The sequence below is a fragment of the Eschrichtius robustus genome, chromosome 9 (genome assembly GCF_028021215.1).
Source record: "Eschrichtius robustus isolate mEscRob2 chromosome 9, mEscRob2.pri, whole genome shotgun sequence".
NCBI classification, from domain to species: Eukaryota; Metazoa; Chordata; class Mammalia; order Artiodactyla; family Eschrichtiidae; genus Eschrichtius; species Eschrichtius robustus.
In genome coordinates, this window is record NC_090832.1 from 39,482,078 (window position 1) to 39,508,741 (window position 26,664).

Consider the following 26,664-nt stretch of genomic DNA (forward strand, 5'->3'; position numbering starts at 1 on the left):
AGGCAAGAGTTTACTGGATAAACACATTTTGAAATATTGACAGGCAATCTTGGAAACAATCCATTGCCTAACTCAATTGTGAAGCACATAATTGAAGTTGTTTTAGTAGAAGAGTTTATTATCTGTGCTCTATGAACCTGATGAATTATAACTCAATGTAGAAAGTGCTGGAAACTGCAAATTTGACTAGTATAATGGAAAGAATACTGAGCTTGGAGTCCGAAGGCGTGGGTTGAGCTTCAGCTTCTTTACTTACTTGGGTATTTCCCTTGAGCAGATTACTTAATCTTTCTGAGTCAACTGTGCCCATAAATAATTTGGTAGATGGGCTAAAACACTTTTGAAATACTAAAGAGCTAAAGGAATTATTATTTTGCAAGTTTGTGTAGGAAATATACACAAAGATATACATTTTTATTTAAAAATTTAAATTTCTTTAATGAGCAATTTATGGATATTAAAATAGGTTGAACTGAAAATGACTTTAAAAATTAAAGTTCACTAGATATGCCTTACGTGTCTTTGGTTGAACTTCGGTGTCAAATGACATCTGTCTAGCAGCTCATCATATTGCTACTCTATGAATTCACAGAATAAGATCAAAAGGCACAACAATAATTTAAGCTCTATAAAGTCAGGGATATTTTACCCTGTATCCCCAGTGTCTAAACAGCATGTAGGAGGAATTCCATAAATATTTCATGAAAGAATAAATTAATTAACCAGGACCAGGAGTCATCTTGTCGTCAGAATCCAGAAAGAATTTGAACTGATAACTTGATGGGAATAACAATTACTGATCTCTGCATAATATATAATCAAGCATTGCAAGTCTGCTGGTCTAAAAGAAGAAGAGAAACCTTTGCCCTTACCCCACATCTGCCTCTTGCTCAGAAGAACAAGACATTCAACCAACTGGAAATCAAGGCATATACCGCTCTCCAGCCAGAGTGCAGCAACCTGAGCATTGGTTTCCCTCCTCTTTAATCAGTCTATCTCATTCTATAAAAAATTAGACTAAGACCCCAGAATATAAATAGGCAAGAAATAAGGAGAAACGTTTGTAGAACTCTGGGAGACATAGTCTTCATAGATAAAATTTTATGTAAGGATGGAGGTAAGATAACCCAAATACTACTGCATGTGGGAAAGTATGGGTTTTGCCGTGATTCTGATGTTTTAGCATCTCGGACAACCAAACAGTAGAGACAAAATAAGATATCAGCTCAAGTCAAGCAGACCCCCTTATTTACTGTGTGTCTGGCATTTACTTACATTAGCCTATGAGGTAAACAGCAATACACATCCAACTTGAGATCTAAGAACATATTGACTAAAACTCAGTGTTTCACTGTCTGTGACTTACTTAAAAATACCCCGTCAGAGATAACTGTGTTATGTATGTGCAAGTGAGTGTAAGCTTCAGCTCCCTGGCCAGTCCATTGTTATACTTAAAAGTTCATGTGCTGGGTGTTCAACTCACTTACTATCAAGAATGAAAGGCCTGAGAGTGGTCAGTGCAAGTTCTAATCAGGAAGCTGTTACTCTTTGCTAATTAGAATACTGGATTTCAGAATTTTTTTAATGTTTTAATCTAGCCAAGGGTTTTTTTTTTTTTAATTGAAGTATAGTTGATTTACAAGGTTGTGTTAGTTTCAGGTGTACAGCAAAATGATTCAGAGATATATATTTATATTCTTTTTTTTTAAGGTTTTATTTTCTTTTGAATTTTATTTTTTTATACAGCAGGTTCTTATTAGTTATTTATTTTACACATATTAGTGTATATATGTCAATTTTATTTTTTTATACAGCAGGTTCTTATTAGTTATCTATTTTACACATATTAGCGTATATATGTCAATCCCAATCTCCCAATTCATCCCACCACCACCACCAACACCACCCTGCTTTCCCCCCTTGGTGTCCGTACGTTTGTTCTCTATATCTGTGTCTCTATTTCTGCCTTGCAAACTGGTGCATCTGTACTATTTTTCTAGATTCCACATATATGCATTAATATACGATATTTTTCTCTTTCTGACTTACTTCACTCTGTACGATGGTCTCTAGGTCCATCTACATCTCTACAAATGACCCAATTTCATTCCTTTTTATGGCTGAGTAATATTCCACTGTATATATGTACCACATCTTCTTTATCCATTCATATGTCGATGGGCATTTAGGTTGCTTCCATGACCTGGCTATTGTAAATAGTGCTGCAATGAACATTGGGGTGCATGTGTCTTTTTGAATTATGGTTTTCTCTCAGTATATGGCCAGTAGTGGGATATATATATTCTTTTTTTCAGATTCTTTTCCATTATAGGATATTACAAGATATTGAATATAGTTCTCCATGCTATACAGTAGGTCCTTGTTGTTTATCTATTACATATATATAATAGTAGTGTGTATCTGTTAATTGCAAACTCCCAATTTATCCCCCTCTCTCCCCTTTCCCCTTTGGTAACCATAAGTTTGTTTTCTGTCTGTGAGTCTATTTCTATTTTGTAAATAAGTTCATTTGTATCATATTTTAGGTTCCACATATAAATGACAACATATGATATTTGTCTTTCTCTGAATGACTTACTTCACTTAGTATGATAATCTCTAGGTCCATCCATGTTGCTGCAAATGGCATTATTTCATTCATTTTTATGGCTGAGTAATATTCCATTGTATATATGTACCACATCTTCTTTATCCATTCATCTGTCAATGGACATTAAGGTTGCTTCCATGTCTTGGCTATTGTAAATAGTGCTGCAGTGAACATTGGGGTGCATGTATCTTTTCAAATTAGAGTTTCATTGTTTCTAGATATATGCTTAGGAGTGGGATTGCAGGATCATATGGTAACTCTGTTTTTAGTTTTTTAACGACCCTCCACACTGTTCGCCATAGTGACTGTACCAATTTACATTCCCACCAACAGTGTAGAAGGGCTGTCTTTTCTCCACACTCTCTCCAGCACAGAAATGCATTTTTATTGGTGAAAATAATAGTCTGTGGACTCGCATGATGAATGTTGGAAATGGACTCTCAAAGGAGAAATTAAAGATATGCAAAGTATGTAGATTAGCTAAAATGGCATGGATAGATAGACAGACGATAGATGGATAGGCAGACATAGAAATATATGCATGTATTTTTTTTAAAGAGACACTCACTCCTCCTATCATACATAAGCAAGGTAGAAGAGCCAGGAGGCCAGCAGCCTCACCTATAAGGATATCTTAGACAATCCTCACCCCTTCTGCCTCTGAAGGTGAACTCCTGAGGGTTTTGAGCAGTGCCCCATGAAGGCATATTGAAGCCTGAGCTCAGCAAAGAAAAAAAGTGTGCCCTTACATACTCTTACCAAAATATCCTCCCACATTTTGAACCAAATGTAAAAGTTAATAAAATCTCTACAATCAAAAACATGACCATAAAGCTCCATGTTGCCCAATGGGATCAGATGCCATGGTAAACCTTCACGAACTGTTCTAGCAGTTCGGTAACCACTGGTTACTTGGAAATGACTTCTTGTTGCACAGTAATGCAGGAACATAAAACAATGACTGTCTTTATTTAAAATTTTGACATTTTGTTCATGACAAATTATTCTGCATTAATTTTGAATGTTTAAAATATTATTTCTCTTGATTACTAAGTGTTTTGGCACCTCTTTAAATTTTGCACCTGAGGCTAATGCCTCAACTGCCCTGATTTTGAGCATCTGAGGTGGCTACAAGACTGAAATATTGTATCTCTAGAATTTTGGTGTTTGACTCTAGCAAACCTCTAATCCAAGGTAGTGTTCAAAGAACCCCAATGGATGGAGAATGGGATCTTCTAGAGACTATAAAATGAGTATTGTAAATAAAGTGTCTGTTGTTTGGTTTTATTTTTGATTGTTTTATATGTTATTTTACTATTAAATATTTAGTTAATAAATATCTATATATGTGGTATAATCTGGATGAAACTTGTTTTCATTATTATCTGACAGGCCAGAATTTGGGAATGGCTACCATTATCTTCCAAAAGAGAAGCTGAGAATAAGTTAATTCACAACACTCAAGGAGACAATGAATGGGATCAAGGGTAATGTATATTTTATCTCATTTAACTACATTTTTGTCGCACTAACTATCTGTCAAAGATTGTTTTATATGCTTTACAAAATTTGATTCATAACAATCGTCTCTGTGAAATACTATTATTATCTCTATTCTACAAATGAGAAAACTCTCTTCTTTCTCTTGGGAAAATCCAGAACTAGGTGTACCTCGTTTGAAACTGCATGACAGAAAAAGTCCACCATAGATATTATACAAAACTAATGTAGCAAAAGGAAAGAAAACATTGAGCCTTTAGACCCAGAGAGGGAATGTATTTTTAAAATAACTCATCTCAAGAACCAAAAAATACATTTAGAAAATTTGTTAAACTCCTCAATCAAATGCAAAAACCCAAGAACTCATAACTATAAAGGATCAGGCAAAATAAGAGAGCAAATCAGTAAGATTTAATCTACTACAGTAATTTTTTTGGAGGGGGAGAAAGTTTTATTATCAAGTTAATGTAAATCCTCTTAAAGACTGTTAGAATGCTTCTGTCCCACTCTTGGCTCAAATCTACTTAAAAATTGCAGCACTGATTGGCACAAAAGTATCTGTGGCTCAGAGAAATGTCTCTAAAGACTAATGTTTAATTATGTCCATTCTAAGAGTTTGTGGTATGAATTTGAAGGGTGGATATAATTTCTGGACTAAGATCCTCATATCCTGATAGCGCTTTTCCCCCCAGCTTTACTGAGATATAATTGACATATAACACTGTGTAAGTTTGTGTACAACACGTTGATTTCATATACTTATATATTGCAATACAGTTACCACCTTAGCATTAGTTAACACCTCCATCATGTCACATAATTACAATTTCTTTCTGTGGTGAGTATAATTATTTTTAATTGTCCACTTATGTATATGTCTTCTTTTTTGCTTCAGGTTTCAATTACAGGCCCTGCACATAACAGGCATTAAGAAAATGTTTGATGAATAAACGTATGAATCTACTCCTCCCTTTTCCCTAAAAATAATTACTGAACATATGAGTAACTTAAATAAACACAGTATGGCTTCTAAACAAGGGAGCCCCCAATTTGATATTCTGTGGTCTATCATGCTCAAATGTAGAAGATAAATAACATCTTAAATGTACTCTTATTGAAAAGACCTCGTTTTGCCTCTAAAGCATAAAGATTCCAAATGAAAGATTTTGGTTCTTTCTTCTGTAGCAAACATATCCATTAAAATATAATGACGGTATTTAAAATTTTTAAGTGACTTCTTTTATTTTCAAAGGATTTTAATATGTTTATATATCTAAAATCAATGCTACCAACTCTTGGCAAACAAATAAAGGGTTAAAAGAAACTACAGATATTTCAGCTAAAGATTCCAGCTAGATTTTAAGGGGACTGGTGGTTAAAGAATTTTCAGGTGAATAAAAACTGCCTCAGGCTGCTGCTATTGTGCTTTGGTATCACTTGGCAGTAATTTGCAGGCTTAACAGGAAAGAAGACAAGTGAAGACTATATCACAACATTCCCTGTAACTCCAGTTCTTGTTCCAAGCACAATCCCATTGCTGTCTGGGTGATGTGAGAATAAATGCTTTCAAGACACACACATAAAAAGGGATTTTGTAAGTAGCATCCGGCAGGAACCTCAGTATTAATCTGCAAAATAACAAAACCTGCCTGACTGATCAGAACATAGGTTTTTCTTCTATGCTGTGACAGCCATTTCCATGTTTTTGCAGTTATATGGTTTTAGACGAAGCAATCATTTTAGCAACTTTTTAATCATTCTTCCCAAATAGCAAAGACTCAAGTGGGTATCTTTGTAATACAGTTGTCAGTATTTCTGACCCTCTTGTTTTGTGACATGACAGTCACAACCCCTACTAGTTTCTGGGAATGAAGTCCATTGTAATGAAGGTGATCCTGTTAAAAATATTTTAAATATTTTAATTGTTAAATCAGTTTTAGCTACGTGCAATGTGGTTCAAAGGCAATCAGCGTTCCCTATAAGCTGTGCCCACGCACCCGCGCATACACACAAGCACACATCACAGTAATGCACGTGCTAGAATGAGCCCCATAAAGGAAGGAATCTTCGCCTGTTTTGTTCACTGCTGTTTACCTAGCACATAGAACAGTGCCTGGAACATTACAGGAACCTTACATATATTTGTGGAGAGAATTGTGCCCTACAAAACACAGTGGTTGTGGCTTTATGTGTGTATAAACTGAATGTTCCCCAGAACAACGTTGAAAAGTATGAGGTTCTGTCCTCCTTAACTTCATCTTCCATCTTCTGTACTTCCAAGTCCCGGTCAAATCTATTCTGTTCCCTTTGGGCATCTAACAATGTTAAAAATCATATTAATATTTATAACTTTTCTAAAAATTAATTTATTTATTTATGGCTGCTTTGGGTCTTCATTGCTGCATGAGGGCTTTCTCTAGTTGCGGTGAGTGGGGCCACTCTTCATTGCAGTGCGCAGGCCTCTCGCTGCGGTGGCTTCTCTTGTTGCGGAGCACGGGCTCTAGGCACGCGGGCTTCAGTAGTTGCGCACGTGGGCCTAGTTGCTGCGCAGCATGTGGGATCCTCCCGGACCAGGGCTCGAACCCGAGTCCCCTGCATTGGCAGGCAGACTCCCAACCACTGCGCCACCAGGGAAGCCCAATATTTATAACTTTTACATAATGCTTACAATGTCCAGAAACTGAGCGATGCACTTTACATTTTCACTTAATTCCCACAGTAAGGTTATAAATCAGGTGATGCTATAACTCTCATCTAATTGACGAGACAAACTGAATTACAGAGAGGTAAGTACCTTGAACTACACAAACTAGAATCCCTGGCCTCATCAACTTATCACATGGCCTCCCGATGATCTTCTACTCACTAAGCCCTTTTCCTGACCAGCATGTGAGAGGACAGGCTACCCTTCTTTTCATATGTCTCAAAATCCCCACTTCCCTTCTCAGTTCCCTTTCCCCAACCCGCCAATGCCAATGCCAGAATCCATCTTCTCTGTCTCAGCTGGAATGAGTATGCTCTCAGGCACGTAGGATGGCTGACTAATCAACTCGTTACCCATTAGTGTAAATAAGTTTCCATCAATGGATTGCCTAAGCCAAACATTTCTATCTTCAACCTTTAATCTCTGCTGCTTAATGATAATAATAGATGGTTTTATCTAGTCATTAAGGAATTTGGGCATCAGCAAGAAATGGAGAAAAATATCTCCCAACATAGATATAATTTCATTAATTTGATACTGTTCATTATAAAGCTTACTTACCTATTTGTCAAGCATTGTGTTAGGTGATGGGGACACAAAGTTGGGTAAAGCAGAGCCCTGTCCTCTCAGAACTAAAGGAAGAGAGGGAACGAGAGAAAAGGAGGAGTGGTAATGGCATCGATGGTTTTAAATAAGGTACCGATGGTGGCCCCAAGGAGAGAAGATTAAGTCTGCCTGAAGAGGTTAGATAAGTTTTGACAACAAAGGTAGTTTTTATGTGAGGTCTTAAGAAAAACAATATTAGAGAGAGCAAGAAATGGGGGACTTTAGATTGGGAAAAGGAACAATGTGAGCAAAGGTGAAGAAATGGGTAATTGCACGGATGGACCTAGAGGGTATTATGCTAAGTGAAATAAGTCAGACAGAGAAAGACAAATACTGTATGATTTCACTTATATGTGCAATCTAAAAAATAAAACAAATGAACTAACATAACTCAACAGAAACAGAGTTATAGATACTGAGAACAAATAGGTGGTTGCCAGAGGGGAGGTGGATGCGGGTATGGGTGAAATAAATGAGGGAGATTAAGAGTACAAACTTCCAATTATAAAATAAATGAGTCCAGAGATGAAATGTACAACATGAGGAATATAGTCAATTACACTGTAATATCTGTGTATGGTGACACATGGTAACTAGACTTTTCATCGCGATGATTTTGTAATGTAAAGAAATATCCAGTCACTATGTCATGCACCCGCAACTAACATAGTGTTGTAGGTCAATTATTCTTCAATTATTAAAAATATATGCATATGTAGACACAGAGTAAATGCATCAAAATGCTCATGGTCATTACCTATGAGAGGTGGGGATTATGGGTGATTGTTACTTTTTACTTTATCCTTTTATGTATTTCTAGTTGAATGCAATGAACATGTAACACTTGTAAAATTAGAAAGAAAACAATAAATGTCATTAAAAATGAAAAATAAATAAATCCCAACCTTATAATAAATTAGGAAATTGAAATATATGCTACATCTGAAGCTAATAAAAGAATAGAAATTAATCCAATAAAGTGTAGCACTTTAAAAGGGGAGAAAAGAACAATATGTAAGAGTTTCAGTTCTGTCTTCACCAGTTCTCGACATTGTCAATTTTTCAAAAAACAATTCAATCGGTGTGTAGTAGTAATTTATTTACTTTAAAATTTTTTTTTACTTTTTAGTTTACATTTTTTTTAATGACTAATGTAGAGTATCTTTTTACATGCTTGTTTGCCATTCGTATTTCTTCATTGGTGAAGTATGTGGATCTTTTGACATTTTAAAAAATTGGGTTGTTTTCTTACTGTTGAGTTTCGAGTTATGTATTTTGAATTCAAGTAATTTATCAAACATACATATTGAAAATCTTTTGAAATGTATAATTACATGTGTGTTTAGAAGCTGACAATCTATGTTAATTAGAATATGGGGTGGCGATGGGAGAAAAGAGTCTTCACGGAGGCAGGAACTAAGGCTACAGAAACCAAAAGGACCACTGGGTCCCTAGTCCTGCATGAAGAACAGTCCTCCAAGCCTACAAGGCAATGGTCAGGGGACACTCACAGCCATCTTCCTAAAACCACCAGTTTGGGGACATAGAACTTTCATAAGGGAATGTACTATGTATAGCACAGAATGCAAAAGACCTGAAGTTTTACAATAAAAGAGAGGAGTTTTATACTGATTTGTTTAAAATTAAACAACAGATTGTAGAAAGAAATTTGTTTTACTAAAAGTTAAGGATGATGAATCACACTAAATCTTAATGAGGAGAATTTTGTAAAACTGGAACTTCAGGTATGTTTTGAAAAACTAATTATAAAATAAACATGATCCTTACCTTATTATTTCTGTGTTCATGGAAAGGTTGCCTAATTATGCCTACACACATAATTGCTCCAAGGAGAAGCAACCCAAGTAGGGGATGCTGTAGCTTGAGAAAATCCATTCTCTACCAAAAGAATAGATAGCTCATCAATAACTGAATTAATACTATTTTTCCTTTCCTTAAGTGTCCTTGATGTTTGTCTAGAATGATTTAGGCAGTAGCAGTGGGGAGGCAGGCAGATGATACATTCCTATAAGTAAGTCATGTTTATTCCTAATAAATTTTAAATATTGTAAAAACAATCATAGTAGTAGAGTCTGAGTTGTTTGGCTGCTTTCTTAGGGTACTAATTTATTTTTTAAAAGAAATCCTAAAGTTCTCAATTTAGAGATGACTAGAATAGCAAAATGTTTAAAGAACTAGAGGAATTCTTGGGTAGCCTGTATCAGCTGTAATACACTATAGTACTCTTAATCTGTTGCTCTGTGCCCCTCACACTCCCCACCAGCCCTCTCCTCTTCTAGTAATCCCAACTCCCTCATAACATAACCATCTACCAGTTTCTCCAGCCAAAAATCTAGCAGTCATCCTTTATTTCTCTCTGTACTTTATCTCTTACATCCTTGCCATCAACAAATCCTGCTGCTTCTACTTACAAAATATATCACAAAAGGGCTACTTCTCTCCACTGCCACCACCTCAGCCCACCCACAATCCCTTCTCTACTAGACTACTTCAAACCCTCCCAGTGTCTCCATGCTTTCATTATGAATCATTCTCCGTAGAAGAGACAAAATAATAAACTTTAAAGGCTGGATCTCTATAGTATTTAATATATTTAAAAATATATAAAGAAAAATGAGCTAACATTAACATAGCCACTAGGAAATTGATTGAACTAGGAAATAAAACTTTACCAACACATTTAAATCCCCTTATATATCTCTCCCCAATCAACTTCCCCATTCATTAACCTCCAACATTCCTGTATTTGATGTTTACCAACACACCTCTTTTGGGGGGATCTATTACATGTATCTGTAAGCAACATATAAATACTATCTCTGCATTTTTAAAGTTTGATAAAATATTTAGCCATTCTCCTGTGACATTCTCTTCCTTAAAACTTAGTACTAAAGAGGACTCCCCTTCACTCACAGAATGAAGACAGCTAGTGAGGTCATGTCCCGTGATGTTTCATAGACTCAGAGATGGCCCTAATGTGACCTTGGTGTTTTCCCAAGAGTATAGATAGTGCATAAACAGTGTCAACCTCATGATACTTAAAACTGTCTGAACCTCAGTTTACACATGACGTTTCCAGAAGAATGAATTAAAAGACTGAAAATTATCATATTAAAAAGAATTCATCATACTTAGGGAAAAGTAATTTGTCTTATTGTATAAATGACAATTTCAACAAGAGTATAAATTAGATGTAATTATATAAACTGGAAGATAGGGTATTTACATCCAAACATCATTCTAGTAATGGGCAGTTTAGATACATTCGATATAATAAAAATTTAGGATGTTAAAAATATCTACATTTTGGGCATCATAAAAAAGCAAAGACAGGAATTCTTCCTGCCCACTCAGTAACTCACAAAATTTGGCATAACAATTGTCACAAACTGATCTCAGAAACAGAGCAATGATACATTTTCTATGAGTACAGACTGTGAAATACTACGGATTGGGCTTTATATAATATTGTTTGAGGCAATCTGTATAAGAAATAACATCAAGATTCGTAATTGCACAAATCTGAAAGGCCTTACATTTCCCATCACAAATTACCCTACTGTCATAACTCACAAAGAAGTAATTGTAGTATTTTATAAACTGTTTACTGTCTAAGATTGCAAATTGTTTAGCTAATTCATACAAACTTTTTGGCTGCAAATCTTCAATGTCATAGGCCTGGGTCAGGTTATACTCCAGCTTCCAATTAGATTTTCCCTTTAGATTAGCATCTGTCAGGTTCAAGTAATACTGCAGCACATCCTATAGTTAAAAAGAGTAACAAAGCCTGGTTCGTTTTTTGGCATATGAAGTACTGCATATCAAGAAGAGTTCTTATTAGGATTTATGTGACATTCTTAACTTAAAGTATAGTCATTTTAAGAAGTGGGCATTGCTTTTAAAGAAAAAGAGTCCTGATAGAAAAATCTATATATTTTTTCATTTAAAAAATAATGAAAGAACGTAATAGAAGATAAGCCAACTATACAGAGGGATTTACAAAATAAAAAGTCTTCGATTCACACACCTCAGAAGTAACCACTGCTAATAGTTGTATATAAATCAGTCATATGCAGGAGGTGGCTTGTACCAGCCCACAAATGCTGACTGTCAAATTTTCAGGCATCTTGCAAGTTAGTTGGTATCACTTTGGCAGCTTGAAATTGACCATGATGGGAGTATTTATGCCATGGAAATTGGCAAACACTACAAATCAAAGCACTTTTCCCCCCGCCCGGTGAACCAGCTGTTAAGCATTTACCAGCACTCCAGTGTATGTGTGCTGTTCTAGACTTTATGTACAAAGAAATATAAGTATTTGGAATATATATACCTATTTTCTATCTTTTTGACTTTTTCAAAAAATGAAATTAAACTATACAAACTTTTGTACTTTTAAAAATGATATAGTATTCTATCAGGTACATCTTTCTATGTCAGTGTACACACACACACATGCACACACACACGTGTGTGTGTGTGTATCTGAGATTCAGATCCAAAAATAGGCAACTAATAGTTGTAAGAGAATTCCTTTGGGGACTTCCCTGGTGGCGCAGTGGTTAAGAATCCGCCTGCCAATGCAGGGGACACGGGTTCAAGCCCTGGTGCAGGAAGATCCCACATGCCGTGGAGCGACTAAGCTTGTGCGCCACAACTACTGAGCCTGCGAGCCACAACTACTGAGCCCACGTGCCACAACTACTAAAACCCATGCACCTAGAGACTGTGCTCCACAACAAGAGAAGCCACCACAATGAGAAGCCCCCGCTTGCCACAACTAGAGAAAGCCCACGTGCAGCAACAAAGACCCAACGCAGCCAAAAATAAATTAATTAATTTTTAAAAATTCCTTTGGACTATTTTATCAATTGTTTTATCTCCTCATTTAATTTAATGTTTATGGATTAAACCAGAATTTTCCTGCCCTATCTTTTCTTGTAAAAACATGCTCTAGGGATTAACAAATCTATCTCCTACTAAATTTACCTAGGAGAAAAATACAGTTACATCAATAAAGACTTTAATTGAGAAATTCTTTTCAAATTGTATTTGTTGAAAGGGGCAGTACCCATAAGCTAAATGCCTGGCCTTTTGAGGCTGAATTGATATATAGAGTCATGTACCAGCTCCAGAGAACTTTTGTCTCCAAAGTTCCAACTCTATTTATTTTCTTTACAAAAAAAATTTTGCCAACATTTATTGAGTGCTTACTGTGAGCCAAGCATTTTTCCAAGTGCTTTAAGAATAGTTGTTCATGTAGTCCTCACAGCAACTCAGTGAAGTCAGTAATATTTTAATCTCGGTTTTAAGGAGAATAGACTAGGACACAGAGAAGTAGGGTAAGACCACTCATGAGAGAGTATGGTTTCAGAGCCTACATTCTTCTTCATAGCTGTGTTCTGGAGAAGAGTAATTAATAACAAATATGGAGTAGTGAAAAGTTTCAAATGTATATAAGTCCACAAACAAGGCGCTACCCAATGAAGCCCTTATCTAAGTAAATGTGAAGACCTTAGAAGACAGAAACATCTTCCCAAAGGCTAACCTCATAAACCCACACTTAGAAAGTGCTGACATTCCAAACATAAAAAGGAAGAAAAACATCCTGAGATTTCAACATAAAGTACAATTCACAATAGCTGCGCTGAAAACATTCAACTAAACTAATGAAAACCACAAAGATATGCATAAATATGGGGTCAATTCTAAAACTGTACCAACTTACCAGTAATTTATAATCACGAGGATCATACTGAAATAGTCTGACACCAGGATTGTTGGTCTGTTTTTCTAAAACACTCTTCACTGGAGTAACAGCAGGAGCCACAAACAAAGAATTTATCGGATTTCCTAGACAAAATATATGTACATAAACATATTTTTTTAATAATTGAGTTTAACTATAATAAAAATATGAACAAATTCCAGATTAAGAGGTTAACAGAAGTAACGGCCAAATGATGTGTGATGCTTGATGGATCCTGATCTGAAACAACAGTAAAGAGACACTTTTGAGAAAATAGGGGAAGTTTTACTATGAAGAGATTAAAAGAATTATTGTTGATTTTGTTAGGTAAGTTAATGGTATTATTATTATGTAAGTTATCCATATATTTTAGCAATGAATACAGAAGCATGTAGGGCTGAAATACATTTGATGTTCGAGATTTATGTTCAAATACTTCAGCAAAAAAAGAATAAAGAACCATAGATAAAATAAATGTGGCAAAATCTTTATAGATACTGAATATAAGTGATGGTACATGGGGGTTTGTTTTATAATTCTCTCTACCTATATATATATTTGCAATTTTTCATAATAAAACTATCCAACTTATTACAAGTACACACACACAGAATAGACAAAGCTAGTTCTTTTTGTACTCTACCTATAACAATATTCCAATAATTATATAATAAGAATTTAAGTGTCACCATGTTTTATACATATCTGTTATAGCAGCAGTCCCCAACCATTTTGGCACCAGGGACCGGTTTTGTGGAAGGCAGTTTTCCCATGGGTGTGGGGGTGGGTGATGTTTCAGGCGGTAATGGGAGCGATGGGGAGTGATGTGGAACAGCAGATGAAGCTTCGCTCTGTGCGGCCCCGTTCCTAACAGGCTGCAGACAGGTAGCGGTCCGCAGCCCAGGGGTTGGGGACGCCTGTGTTATAGAACCAAATTTCTGAGTCAAAAAGCTATCAAATGCTGAAAAATGGTCATTTTTACCAAGCCCACTCATTCTAGATGAAGAAGGTAAAGCATTTCAAAAATGTTCCCCAATTACTGAAAAAAAAAAAACAAAACATATTGATTTTTCTACTGGCTGACTGCTAAAAAATCAGAACTCTTATTTTGTTAACTCTCAGTTTTCTTGCCCTTATACAGAAGTTATCTTTAAAAATAGATAATCGTTGTCTTATTTAATGCTAGAGCTTCTTCTATTTTTTTTTCTTTTAATGCTGAGTAGATGACAATGTCGATAAGCACTTAAAAGTAGGAGCTTAATTTATTTTAAACCAACAGTAAATTGTGCTTTGCTCTTTAAATTCTGAGAAGTAAATCTAGTCATATCAAAGGAAACTTGAGTCTAGCAGGTAAATAAAAAAGAGTGATTCTCTAAACTCAAGGACCTAAAAGAACATTTGAGCGAACTGAGGGTTTCAGAGGCTTTTGTGTCAACAGCAGTCAAATGACGATGGCCTTGTGGAGCTAAAAGGAAGAAACCCAGTGGCAGGACTAAATATGATTTGGACAGTTGCCATCACTCACAGAAGGTACTGAGAAAAAGCAGGTGCTGGCAGGTAGATTTAATAAAACTTTTAATTTACTGGATCAGTAAAAAGTCATGGATATTCACTATTTTGCTCTAGCATCTTGGACTGAGGAGATGCAAATAGAATGTTATATTACCTTTTTTATCTGAAAGAACCATAATACTATCTCTGTGAGTGTGTCCATAAAATTGTCCTGCAATGATGTTACTGTATTTTCTAAAAATATCTATCAATTTCTCATTATAGTATTCTCTCATTGCCATCATGCTCCTTGAATAAGGCAGGTACCCCACTGGAACATGAGCTATGATGTACACCTGGAGAAAGAAACACAAAGAGGACTGATGAGACTCTTTTTGCACATTTTTCACAGCAAAATGATTTAGATACCCAAGATTGAAAGTATATTAATTAAATTTTAGAAAGCAAATATACCATTTCTCCTATTTATTTACCAAAAAAAGATGAAATTATGAAACTATTAATGGCCCTATATTTGCACTTGTTTATTTGAACTACATGGTTTATGATGTAAGGTAACTGTGACTTTGCTCAAATTTTTTTTTAAAATATCAACAGATGTCAACTAATCCCCAGAGCATTAAAAGCAAAATAAAACAAGCAACAACAGCAGAGGCAAATCACAAAGTGTTTCATGTAAGAACATCTTTAAATTTTAATTCTTTTATTAATACCTGACCCCACTCAAGTCTAATAAGTATACAAGTTTAACCCTCTGTTTATCCCATGATGATGTTAGTCTACGGCATCTACCTTCTCCTTATTTTGCTGACAGATGTTCAGTGTATTTTCTAGCCATTCAAACTGATTTGCTGGGTCAGTCTTATTTAGGGTCACGATATTTGGGCCATAGTATAAGTTTGTGTTGAGACTGATGATCCTAAGGTTCAGATTAGTTGAAACTTTCTGTGAATAAAAGCCACCTGTAAAAACAAATTTGAAACACATTCTAGAATCATACACACACAGATACACAGACACTGTGAAAGCAAAATCTTAATTAAGGTTTTCAAGCCATTTAGGCAGGTTATACTTATTTCTTATTCTTTAGTTTACACATACATAGGCTGTCATTGGATAAGAATCAGATTTAACAAACATTTACGGAAAACCTACTATGTGTCAAGTCCAATGCTGCCACTTCCACAAATTGAGGTAACAACAGTTGTATCCAACATTCACATGAAAAGATAACTAAATGTTTTGGCACTAGGCAATGAGGTACTGAATTTTATAAAAGAAAGATTACTACATCAACTTCTACTTTTGTATGCTTTGGGAATTAAGATAAGAGATATTGTGAAATCTAAAATCCAAAGAATGGGAACACACATGGATCTTGCCAGAGAATACTGAGGAAGAAATGTCAGATAAACCAGAGCTGCTACAATCTCAGGTGAGACGAGGCTTAAAGGTATAACCCCACTCACACCTGTGAACCAGTGGTGACAGAACACCCTGCTGCCATGGCACTTTCAGCTACTGGGACCCTGCCCCTGCTTTCTTCGCCCTGGGCCCACTCACCATCCATGCCACTCCCCGGCTTTCAAACATGATAAGGCCTCCAGAAAAACTGGCCACAGAGACTCTGCAGAATTGGCCCACCCAAGCAAACATTAAAGATCTAAGTCTAAACAACATGAACTGAGATGAAAAATAGAGATAAAATAGGGATGAGTAAATCTTTCACTTACCTTTCCTTAGAGTACTAACAGCTTCTTCATCCAGCCATGGCTTCCAGAGGCTTGCTACTGCATTGTACACCTTGCTGGTGAATATAGGCAGTTGATCCTGGCCACAAACAATATAATCCACCATTGAAACTCTAAAGATATATGGATGGATTAATTTAAGTATCACTTGAGTAGTTACTACTATGTTAGGCATCTGGAGATGCAGGAATACTAGATAGACTTAATTTTCAAGGATTTATAACTTAATTGGGGAGATGGAGGACAAAATGCAACCAATCATCTATAAGACAATGTGCTAGGCACCACCACAAGGGTTCTGGGAGTGGAAAAGCAAGAACAATCAAGTCTAGCCCAGAGAGTCAGCAGGGAGAGTGAAAAGAGTATTTGAACCAGAACTTGAATAATGATTTCAGCAAGTTGACAAGAAAGGGAATCGAAGCAAAAATAATGGCCCAGACACCAACACAGTGCCATATACAAAAACAAGCCCTTGTTTCAGCGTGACTGGGGTATAGAATGGATGTGAGAATATGCTTATTTTAGAGACACTGAAGGCAGATTTGAGCCTGAATGTGTAGGACCTGGTGTAGCATGCCTAGGAGATGGATTTCAGAATTAAACAAAGTCCTCTGAAATGTTAATACTAGTATAAAGCTTTTTAACTTCTTGAATGAAGACTTATAACCACATGTTTTTGATTTTTTGTTTGTTTGTTTTATTGGAGTATATAGTTGCTTTACAGTGTTGTGTTAGTTTCTGTTGTACAGCAAAGTGAATCAGTTGTACGTATACATATATCCTCTCTTATTTAGATTTCCTTCTCATTCAGGTCACCACAGAGCACTGAGTAGAGCTCCCTGTGCTATAAGGGTGTGGTGAAAAGGGAACCCTCCTGCACTGTTGGTGGGAATGTAAATTGATACAACCACTATGGAAAACAGTATGAAGGTTCCTTAAAAAACTAAGGATAGAACTACCATGTGACCCAGCAGTCCCACTACTGGGCATATACCCTGAGAAAACCATAATTCAAAAAGAGTCATGTACCACAATGTTCATCGCAGCACTATTTACAATAGCCAGGACATGCAACCAACCTAAGTGTCCATCGACAGATGAATGGGTAAAGAAAATGTGGCACATATATACAACGGAATAATACTCAGCCATAAAAAGAAACGAAACTGACTTATTTGTAGTGAGGTGGATGGACCTAGAGTCTGTCATACAGAGTGAAGTAAGTTAGAAAGAGAAAAACATGTTTTTGATTTGAAGTCTCTTTATGTCAGCCTAAATCATAACGTTCTGATTTTTTAAATAATATATGTATAATACATTATACCGTATTTTTATCATCCTGTTTTATCATATTATAATAAAGTATCTTTATGGTGACATAAGCTCTAGGGAAGAAAAAAAACTTCAAGAAAGTACATACTGAATAAAAACCCAGAAATCATTTGTGAAATTGGGTAATTATTCCTATTTTTTGTTTCAAAAAATTATATTAAAAAACTGAAGCCATTTTCTTCACTCTCTTCATTTCCTTCTCTATATTGGTGACATAGACTTATTTCTTAAAGGAGTTTCCCTGTCATCATTAATTAAAATTCTTAGTTTTTTTTTTTTTTAAGATGACACCCAAGTCACATTAGTTCCTAATACATGTGCCTAATACATAATGAAAATACAAATATATTCAGGGCAAGTAATAAGCAAATGACTTCTTTTAACCGAAACTGATTATCCAAAGGATATTTTCAATTTGCGTCAGCGATCAGAGTCATCTGTCTGAAAATTACACAATGGCTTAGGCCAATCTAAATTCTGATTAAAAATTGGTAATCATCATCATCATCATCATCATCAAAAACCTAATATCTTAGCCATTTGTTTATATTGGGATGGATGCCAAGATACTGGTATGGTCATGTAGAATCAAAATTTTATAAACATTGCTCTAGATTTTTCTGTCTATTTTAAGTATGAAAAATATGAGCACCAGAGAAGTTAAGTGATTTATCCAGGGAGCGCTGGTCAGTCCCAGAGCTGAGTCTAAATCCCAGGTCTTTCTACCATCACTCTTACATCCAGTTATCTATTGCACAATGGGAAGTGACCCACTCACCAGTTTGGTGGCACCAGCCTTGCCAGTGTATGAGTACCTGAGGACCCTGGCCCAGACTGCTTCCTTGAGTGGAAATGGAAAGAAATCCCTGGGCTGTCCACACAAATATCTACTTCTGATGTAATGGGTGGGAATTTGCGTCTGTATTTGTATGTTTATGTAGCTATGTTTAAGTACATGTTTATGGGGTTTTAGTGGAGAAATAACACATCCGATTTATTTGTTACTAACATTCACCGGAATTTGATCTCAGATATGAGAAGTCTCAAGGAGAATTTGTTGTAGGGCTTTCATGTTACATCTGACCTTCCTGAAACTGGGATGGAAGGATGGCAGTAGAATAATAGAAGGTTTTCAGATATAAGGTCATAAGCTAGGAAGAGAAAAAAATTAACTGTTTAAGGTATAAAGGCTGCCAGTTTATCCTAGCTGTACATATAATCGGATATATTTTAGACGTTGGATAGCATCTATATCTTTGAATTATTATAAGATTTGGCTTTGCAAAAAGAAGGCAGAGATAAAAGTAAAATAAAACCAATCCTCAGAGGAGTTAGGAAACATGTGTCCCATGTCACTGCTTCATGCTACAAAACCACCACTTCACTTACTGAGGGCTTATTATGTGCCAGGTAGGAAACTATGCCCTTTCCATATAGTGTCAGTAATTCTCCCCAAAACTTTGCAAAGTAGGTATTATTGCTCTTGTTTACAAATGATCAGGGATAATTATGTGCATTATCCAAGTTGCTCAAGCTATTAGAAGCAGGACAGGACAGGTTTTTAACTTCTAGTGAATGTGACTCTAAACCCTACATGTTTTCCATTACAACAGTCTGCCTGTCACCTAAAGCATATAAAAACAATGTGTGTAACCTCTGATTCCTGGAGATTGCCCATTCCCAAGCCTCTGCCCTGTGTGGTCTAACATCTCAACAGTAACAAAAGCTGACCACTGGTTGAAAGGCCAACTCGCAGACTCCCATATTGTTCATCTCAAGACAGGAGGCCGGGCTCAAGAAGTCACTTGAAACAAGCTCATCATAGAGTGCAACTTTTCAAAGTCACATATTCACATTAATTAACTATTATAATCAAAACCCTCATTAAGCAGCCTTTTGACATGAGATGGAAAAGATATGCTAAACCAAAAGAAAAATGTAGACAAAGAAAGGCATGAAAGTAAATATAATGTTTAGGAAATATTGATATGTTAGTCTGGCAAGAGTAAAGGATGTGTGAAAGGATGTTTGTTTAACTGAACACAAAAGATCCAGGATGTGGGTTCTCCCACTAAGTGATTGTGAGCACTGGAACAAGCAACTTAACATTTCTGGGCTTCAGTTTTCTCTTTGGTAAAATGAAGAGTTGATCTAGACAAGGGGTCAGCAAACTTTTTCTATGAAGGGTCAAAAACTAAATATTACTTTGGGCTTGTGGGCCATATAGTCAATGTGGCAACTATTCTACTCTGCTGTTACAGTACACAAGCAGCCACAGGCAAAACAGAAAGCACAGCCATGGCTGTGTTCCAGCAAAACTTTATTTACAAAAACAAGTGTCAGACTGCATTTGGACCACAGGCCCTAGTTTGCCAAGCCCTGAACTAAACGACAATCTCTAAGATCTCTTGAATCTGAACAAATCTAAGATTCTACACTGCTATAGCAGATCCCTGTAACCAGGGCTGCTATCCGATTGTGTTACGCACAGGCTGTTTAATAAACAGCCACTCTAATAGGTTGAAGGCTGGGCCGTATCAGGCATGAAAAATATTCTGAACATGCTCTCTGCCTTGAACCACATCTTGAACATGGACCTCCCTTTTTGGTTCTTATGATGATTTACTATGCTTTTGTTTTTAATCCCAATCCAGCTTAGATCAGAGTATGGGTAGCTTATACTATGCCTAATAGAAATTCTGAAAAATGTAAACGTTGGTCAACATTAACCGTTTTTGCTAACCTGAACATGGAAATTCAAATGAACAAAATTATTCAAAAGAAAGGAGAAACTGAGGAAGAATACAAAAGAAATCAAGAATTAATAACTCATAAACTAGGTAATTTGATTCCAAAATCTCACTATGGATATAACTTTTTATGAACTATTAGGAGTCCCTTTCAAGTCCCCAAAGCACTTGTCTTGCCCTCCTCGATGGTTAGCATTAAGAGCAAACTCCACCTCCGTGAGCGTCCCTCCCATGCCCTATCATCAGCTAGTTATCAGCATAATTTTGAAACTACTGATGGAAAAAAATCCTTTAAGCATTTCTAGAAGCTGTGGTCAAATTTACCTGTGGCCAATAGTCATGATTACCCAGTGCAGGGAAAACCTGGAGATTTGGAAAGAGACTCTGCATTGTGGTTGTCATATTAGCAATCACATTTATGACCGTGTCCGTTGAGAGTTCACGCACTGGAACATGAGGTGGGCTATCCCTGAAAAGGAGACAGAATCATAGAGAACAAAATCAGTTTCTCTAAAAAGTCACTAGACTCCTGTGTAACGCCTTGCTGTACTGTCATTGTCAAATGCCACTATAAATCAACAGATGATAAAGAGTTGATAAACTACTCTTCATTTACCTTTGTCCCACAGAGAAGCCTATAAAAAAGAAAATTTGTGAAATACAAAAGATAAACTGGAAATCTCAGTCTGTTTCACTGCCTGACTGAAGATTTATAAGAGGCAAAAATTTTTAGCAATTAAAAGCACAGATTCCAGGGCCAAAAGTGCCAGGTTTGCCATTTACTAGCTGTGTGCACTTGGGCAAGTTACTTAGATACTCAGTGCCTTCATTTCCTTATCTGTAAAATGGGAATAATAATATCTATTGTGAAGATTAAATGAGTTACAATGTATAAATTAAAACAGTGCCACTGTCATTATTGCAGGTCCAGGAAATATTAGGCCTCTTCACTCTGTCATGATGGATGGAGTTCGTTAATTACACCACCAGAAGATGATGTTTGCAAAATCGCTATCACAGGTTAACTCCCATTGTTGCCTTTTGTTTTTGGATTATTTAATCAAGGCCTATTATCACATTAATAAACACCTCAAGACACTGACACAAATACGCTGTTTATGGCTTCATCTCTTAGTTAACATGGACATATTTCTAGAGCCTGCATTCTAAACAAGCAAACAAAGAAACAAAACTGGGTCTTTTAAAGTTTTTCTTATCCCTAATAATGTGGATTAATTTGATCTAGTATTTTTTTAAACCCCAAGAATTCTTAAAACGTAATATACATTCTTATGAAATTCGGCATTCTAATGAAGCTTAGGACACTGTAGATACATACTGAGTGACTAAGGGTATTTATATAATCACTCACCCTGTCCATATCATAAAAGATGCTTCCTGTCCTGAATTTTTAATAAAATCAAATGCTGACAAAATGAGGTGATAAGGAGAATCACATAGAACATCTCCAAAAGGGCCAGGATTGGAGGCATTTGCACCTTTCGAGGAAGCACACACTTTTGTGTGGTCATCTGTGATGTGGTAAGTAGGGTCTAAGTGTAAGTCAGTCACATGCCAAAACTGTCCTGCTGATGAGAAAATACATGCTGTTAAATCTACTTCTCTTCTGGAATTCCCATACCAATATTTACAGTAAGACGAGATTGTTGCTCCACCCTGTGATAGAAGAAAGCCTTAGTAATTTAAATGTTCATATGCCCTGAAGTTAAATACACTCTTTCCCTGTCAGAAATAAGGATTCTAAAGACAATAGGAAGACTTTACTAGAATTTACTATTTACACACATCAGAACTGATGAAGTCACTCACAGCATGACTACTTAACAAAGACTACATGACAAACATAAGTTTGCATAGTGATATACATGGAGACATCCTTCTGGGAAGTCAATAATAATCCCATATTGTATCTTACCAGCATGTCTCCTTCCTTGTAGAATTTAAGGTTTTAGAATTTATTTATTTTCTTCTTGTAGAAAAATGGACAAAAAATAGGATGTGTTTTGTTAGGGTCACACAGTGAATAGATTGCAGAACTTGTAACTAATAAATCTCACTCCTAATTTCTTGCAAAACCTTGCCTCTCAACATTAATGAAAGAAGAGTCTTCAGTTTAGCTTTCAGCAAAAAATAGCCACTGCCAGAGGTTCTTAAAAGCTATTTAACAGAGGAACATCTTCTATCATACAATTGTATAAGATGTTTATAATATTAAGGGAAGCATTTGTTAAAGAAGGTGCTCCCACTGGGTTTTCAGGGAGAAGCCCAAGACCCACTTGATAGCACCCCTGATTGGAAATCATCTTGAGAAAGATTCCTTCACTGAAGGAAACGCAGGTTAATCATAGTAGTATCTCTCTTTATTAAGTATTTACTATGTGCCAGGCGTTGTGATAAGCAATTTAAATATACTGTGTCATTTCATTCTCAAAACTACTCTCTGAAGTAGGAATCACTGTTCTCATTTTAGAGTTGAGAAATTAATGCTGGATCAGTTAGAAGATTTGCTCTAGTATACAGAGCTTAATAAATGGCAGAGACAAAATCTGACCCCTCATTTTGAAGGGCCCTCAAGTTTGTTTATACTTAATTTACATATATCTTCAGTGATTTTGCTGCCTTCTCATATGCAACCAATAAACTGTTTTAATATTGAGACTTTTTCACACTTTGAATTTGGAGCTCACTCTGATTAGGACTAATTTACAATAGGAAACATCAGAAGTGACATAGCAGCAGTACTACACCAGAAGCATGGAGCAGATAAGTAGAATGCAAACTTTTATCTATACAAATGACAAAAGCTAAGTATGATAAAAGCTAAGTATGCACCTGAGCAAACACTTGGATAAAACCCAAAGCTGGATAATAAAGTAGAAAATTGAAAGCAGTTAACTTAAGGTGGAAAAGGTGTATTATATTTAGGATGTTATTTCTTCGCAAAGTTGTTGTAATTTTATAACACATTTAAGTTCACAGTTAAGAAGTGGTAGACAGAAGATCCAGAACAAAGTAGTCATTAAAGAGTCTTCATGGTCAATTACTTGGTCTTCAGCCCCAATTTGAAAACATTTGCCAAGAGTAATTTATTTTATTCCATAATGCAGAAAGTACTCCAACTCTTTTTCCAGCTTGGACATACTTTACCCAGCACATAAAGTGGTTTGGCGGACAGCTCAGAATCATCCTGGTGGCTGCCTTTCCTTGGGGTATAAATATATACTGCATCTCTATTGTATGTAAATATGTATATTATTATTCATAGAATGTTAAGGTATGTAGTAAACTACACACAGAACAGCATAGTGTTATGGTTAAGGATGGGGGTTCCAGAATCAGACCGCCTTACTTCAAATCCAAGCTCTTCTTCCTAATCTAGTTGTATGATCTCGGCCTGTTTCATCTGTAAAATGGGAATAATATTGTCTACTGAATGAGGGTTAAGTGACTTAGTAGCGGAAAGAGCCTGGCATCTGGTAAGCTCAACATTAGTTACATTGTTATTCATTTGTAATGTCAAGCTTGCATCTGAGATTGAATTTCCTCATTTCCAAGTAATAGCTGAAATGTACTGAGTACTTACTGTAAGTTTAATGCTGTTTCTTACGCTTTACGTGTATTAACTGACCATTATTTCCATTTTACAGGTAAGGAACTGCAGCACTCAGAAATTAAGTGCAAGTCACATATGTCATATGCAGCAGAACCAAGACAGCAATTCAGGAAATCTGACTCCAGAGTCCACACGGCTCTTAAGCACTGCACACAGTACCTCTCTGTGCGTGCTCACGTTCAAATGTCCTTCCAGAAAAAAGAAGTCCTTCCGTCTCACTTGCCTCATGTAAGATAGATAACAGCTACACCTATAGGGGATACTGTGACAAGTAAGGGACATGAAATTATTAATATATTAAACTTTGTAAAACAAAACTGGAAACACATTAAGGACACATTCCTCTGATGTAACTTATTACCTGGATTTATATATCCCCAGCATCTAGAATACGTCTGACCTATAATAGGTCCTCAACAAACATTCTTTAATTAGGCACAGGCAGATTCAGAATTTCCTCAATATCACATGGTGACTCAGTAATGAAAGCTGAAATGGAACCAGTCTCTCCAGACTTGCAGTCTAGCGCCCTTTCCACTACATTGGATTGCTAGACAGATAAGTGAGGAATAATTATTTAGGTGCACTGAAGGGTGTCTTTAAATAGAAGCCAAGAATGGAGCCCTGACAGGTTCTTAACCTGGGATTTATGAATAATGAACTGCTGGAGGCCTCACCTCCAACCTCTAATGAAATTTATACAAAATACTGTGAGTGTGTGTGTGTGTGTGTGTGTGTGTGTGTGTGTGTGTGTCCAAGGCCAGAGACCTGGCCTGCGGCAGAGCCCACACTTCAATTCAGATTCTCTGGTTCGCAGTCCAATGTTCTTTTCACTACACAACAATTGCTTTCTTGTTCTGCAGATAATCTTTAAAAAGATTCCCACATATGTATATGTGTATATGTGTGTGTGTTGTAAACATATCTAGATAAATGCTCAAAACAATCTTATCTTTGGGATAATGTATCCCAAAGAAGCTAGTATATCATAATTCAGATGTTTGGACCTATGGTTGTTGTTTAAAATAGGTGTTTTTGTTTATTTGTTTATAATGTCAGTTCCTACCAAATACTCCATCAGGTCCTGACTTAACTAAATCTAAAAAATTGTGGCCAAACACAACCAGGTGAAGTCTCCCTGGGCTGTTGTCCTCTGACCACTGGGACTTGACAGGACAGAAAGCTGAGACCGGGAATTTGCACACACACACACACCACGGTGTAAAGAAGTGCTAGCATTTGGGGTGGCATCAGGCGGAGAGGGAAGGTCACATCAAGTGGAAAGCATATAAATTAATATATCCAATGTGAACCTGCTGAATGGACACTTCAGCAGGTCTTTGAACCTTGGTTCTCCCTCTCCCTCTCTCTCCCCCAGGTGTAGCTTCCCTACAGAAACAGGGCGGTGTGAAGTGGAGACTCACTAGACCCCAGAAAGCTGTCATTGAGGCCTTCAGCAATCAGATCCTTAAAACCAAAAGGCGCATTTGCCATGGGTTGGCCTCCTGCATTCTAGGACATTTTATCTCAAAATCCTAAACAGCCACATAATTAAAGAAATACAGCTTTAATGAAAGCAGAAGCCAGCAGCATGCATAAGTATTTGAGGACAATTTCTTGTTACCACTGACAGTTGGGAAACCAGATTGACAGTTCTTGCTTTCAGCTGCCTGACAGCTGAGTCATGAGGACTTGGCTCTTGAACACACAGGAGGCATTTTTTGCCCAGAGCATTTCCGAAATCATGTGAGAGTACCAGCCCCCAGCTTCTTTTTCCCTTGAGACACCCAGTTTTTCCTTCCTTTCCCCCGGGCACAAAACACACCTGGAGACACAAAGCAAAAACAACTGCACGGGATGAGCAGCGCCCCCCGCTGTCCGCAGCCAGTCCCGGCCTCCCCGCCGAGCCGAGCCGGCGCTCGTGTCCTTCCGTCGCCCTCGCCCTCCCCGCGCCCCGCAGGGGCAGTCGCAGCCCAGAGCCTTGGCCGGGGCCACTGCTGCCCACAAGCACTTTTCTCGGCTCTGCGCAGGCGCTCTGGCCGCCGCGCCTGGGCAGCTCCCGGGAGGAAAAGGGTACAGACGACTCACCCACCGCCGGACTGGGACTCGGGCCGCCAGCGGGAGCCAGAGGCAGTCCGAGGCCGGGGCGGCAGTGCCAGGCAGCCAGCAGGCAGCAGACGAGCGCACCCAGCAGCGCCATCGCGGGTCGCGGCCACGGGCCTGGGAGACCTATTGCCGTCCCGGGGCTCCACACGACCGTCGGGCCCGGGGCTGGGGAGGAGGAAGAAGACCTCTGCGGGGGTTGACGCCCAGTGGTCACGTGAGAGGGTAGAGTCCTTAATGAGTAGGTTCAGTTGACCTTCAACAGCTGTCTAGCGCTTATCCGGCTTTTCCCGTTGTTGTTTGTGTCTCAGCGTCGGTGACTGGCCTGGGAAGGAATGTGCTTGCAGCAATCCCTCGCAGATCATCATCCCTAAGTGCCACCTGACCCTGA

General features: G+C 37.2%; 1 protein-coding gene across 6 annotated transcripts; it reads right to left on the reverse strand.

The window, feature by feature from the left end:
- Window positions 1–5,436: 5,436 nt before the first annotated feature.
- SMPDL3A (sphingomyelin phosphodiesterase acid like 3A) lies at window positions 5,437–26,597 on the reverse strand. 6 transcript variants are annotated; one of them, XM_068551114.1, is made up of 8 exons: window positions 26,259–26,597; window positions 21,909–22,125; window positions 20,861–21,005; window positions 16,437–16,533; window positions 15,496–15,665; window positions 14,858–15,038; window positions 13,171–13,295; window positions 5,437–5,739 (listed from the first exon to the last, which is right to left on the reverse strand). In XM_068551114.1, exons 1-8 carry the CDS (start codon window positions 26,368–26,370, stop codon window positions 5,599–5,601), a joined length of 1,188 nt encoding a protein of 395 aa, XP_068407215.1. In that variant the 5' UTR covers window positions 26,371–26,597; the 3' UTR covers window positions 5,437–5,598. The 6 variants fall into 6 exon arrangements, with proteins under 6 accessions (XP_068407215.1, XP_068407214.1, XP_068407213.1 ...); XM_068551113.1 differs by lacking the exon at window positions 5,437–5,739 and adding an exon at window positions 5,772–6,426; XM_068551112.1 differs by lacking the exon at window positions 5,437–5,739 and adding an exon at window positions 10,010–11,204 and having other exon boundaries at window positions 21,909–22,122.
- Between the last annotated feature and the right edge of the window lie 67 nt (window positions 26,598–26,664).

Coding starts and splice junctions, on each gene's coding strand:
- SMPDL3A (XM_068551111.1), bottom strand. CDS start 26,370: ATGGCGCTGCTGGGTGCGCTCGTCTGCTGCCTGCTGGCTGCCTGGCAC. Junction 15,666..16,436: donor TGTTAGTACTCTAAGGAAAG/GTAAGTGAAAGA, acceptor TTGTTTTTACAG/GTGGCTTTTATTCACAGAAA. Junction 11,205..13,170: donor CTCGTGATTATAAATTACTG/GTAAGTTGGTAC, acceptor TTTTAACTATAG/GATGTGCTGCAGTATTACTT.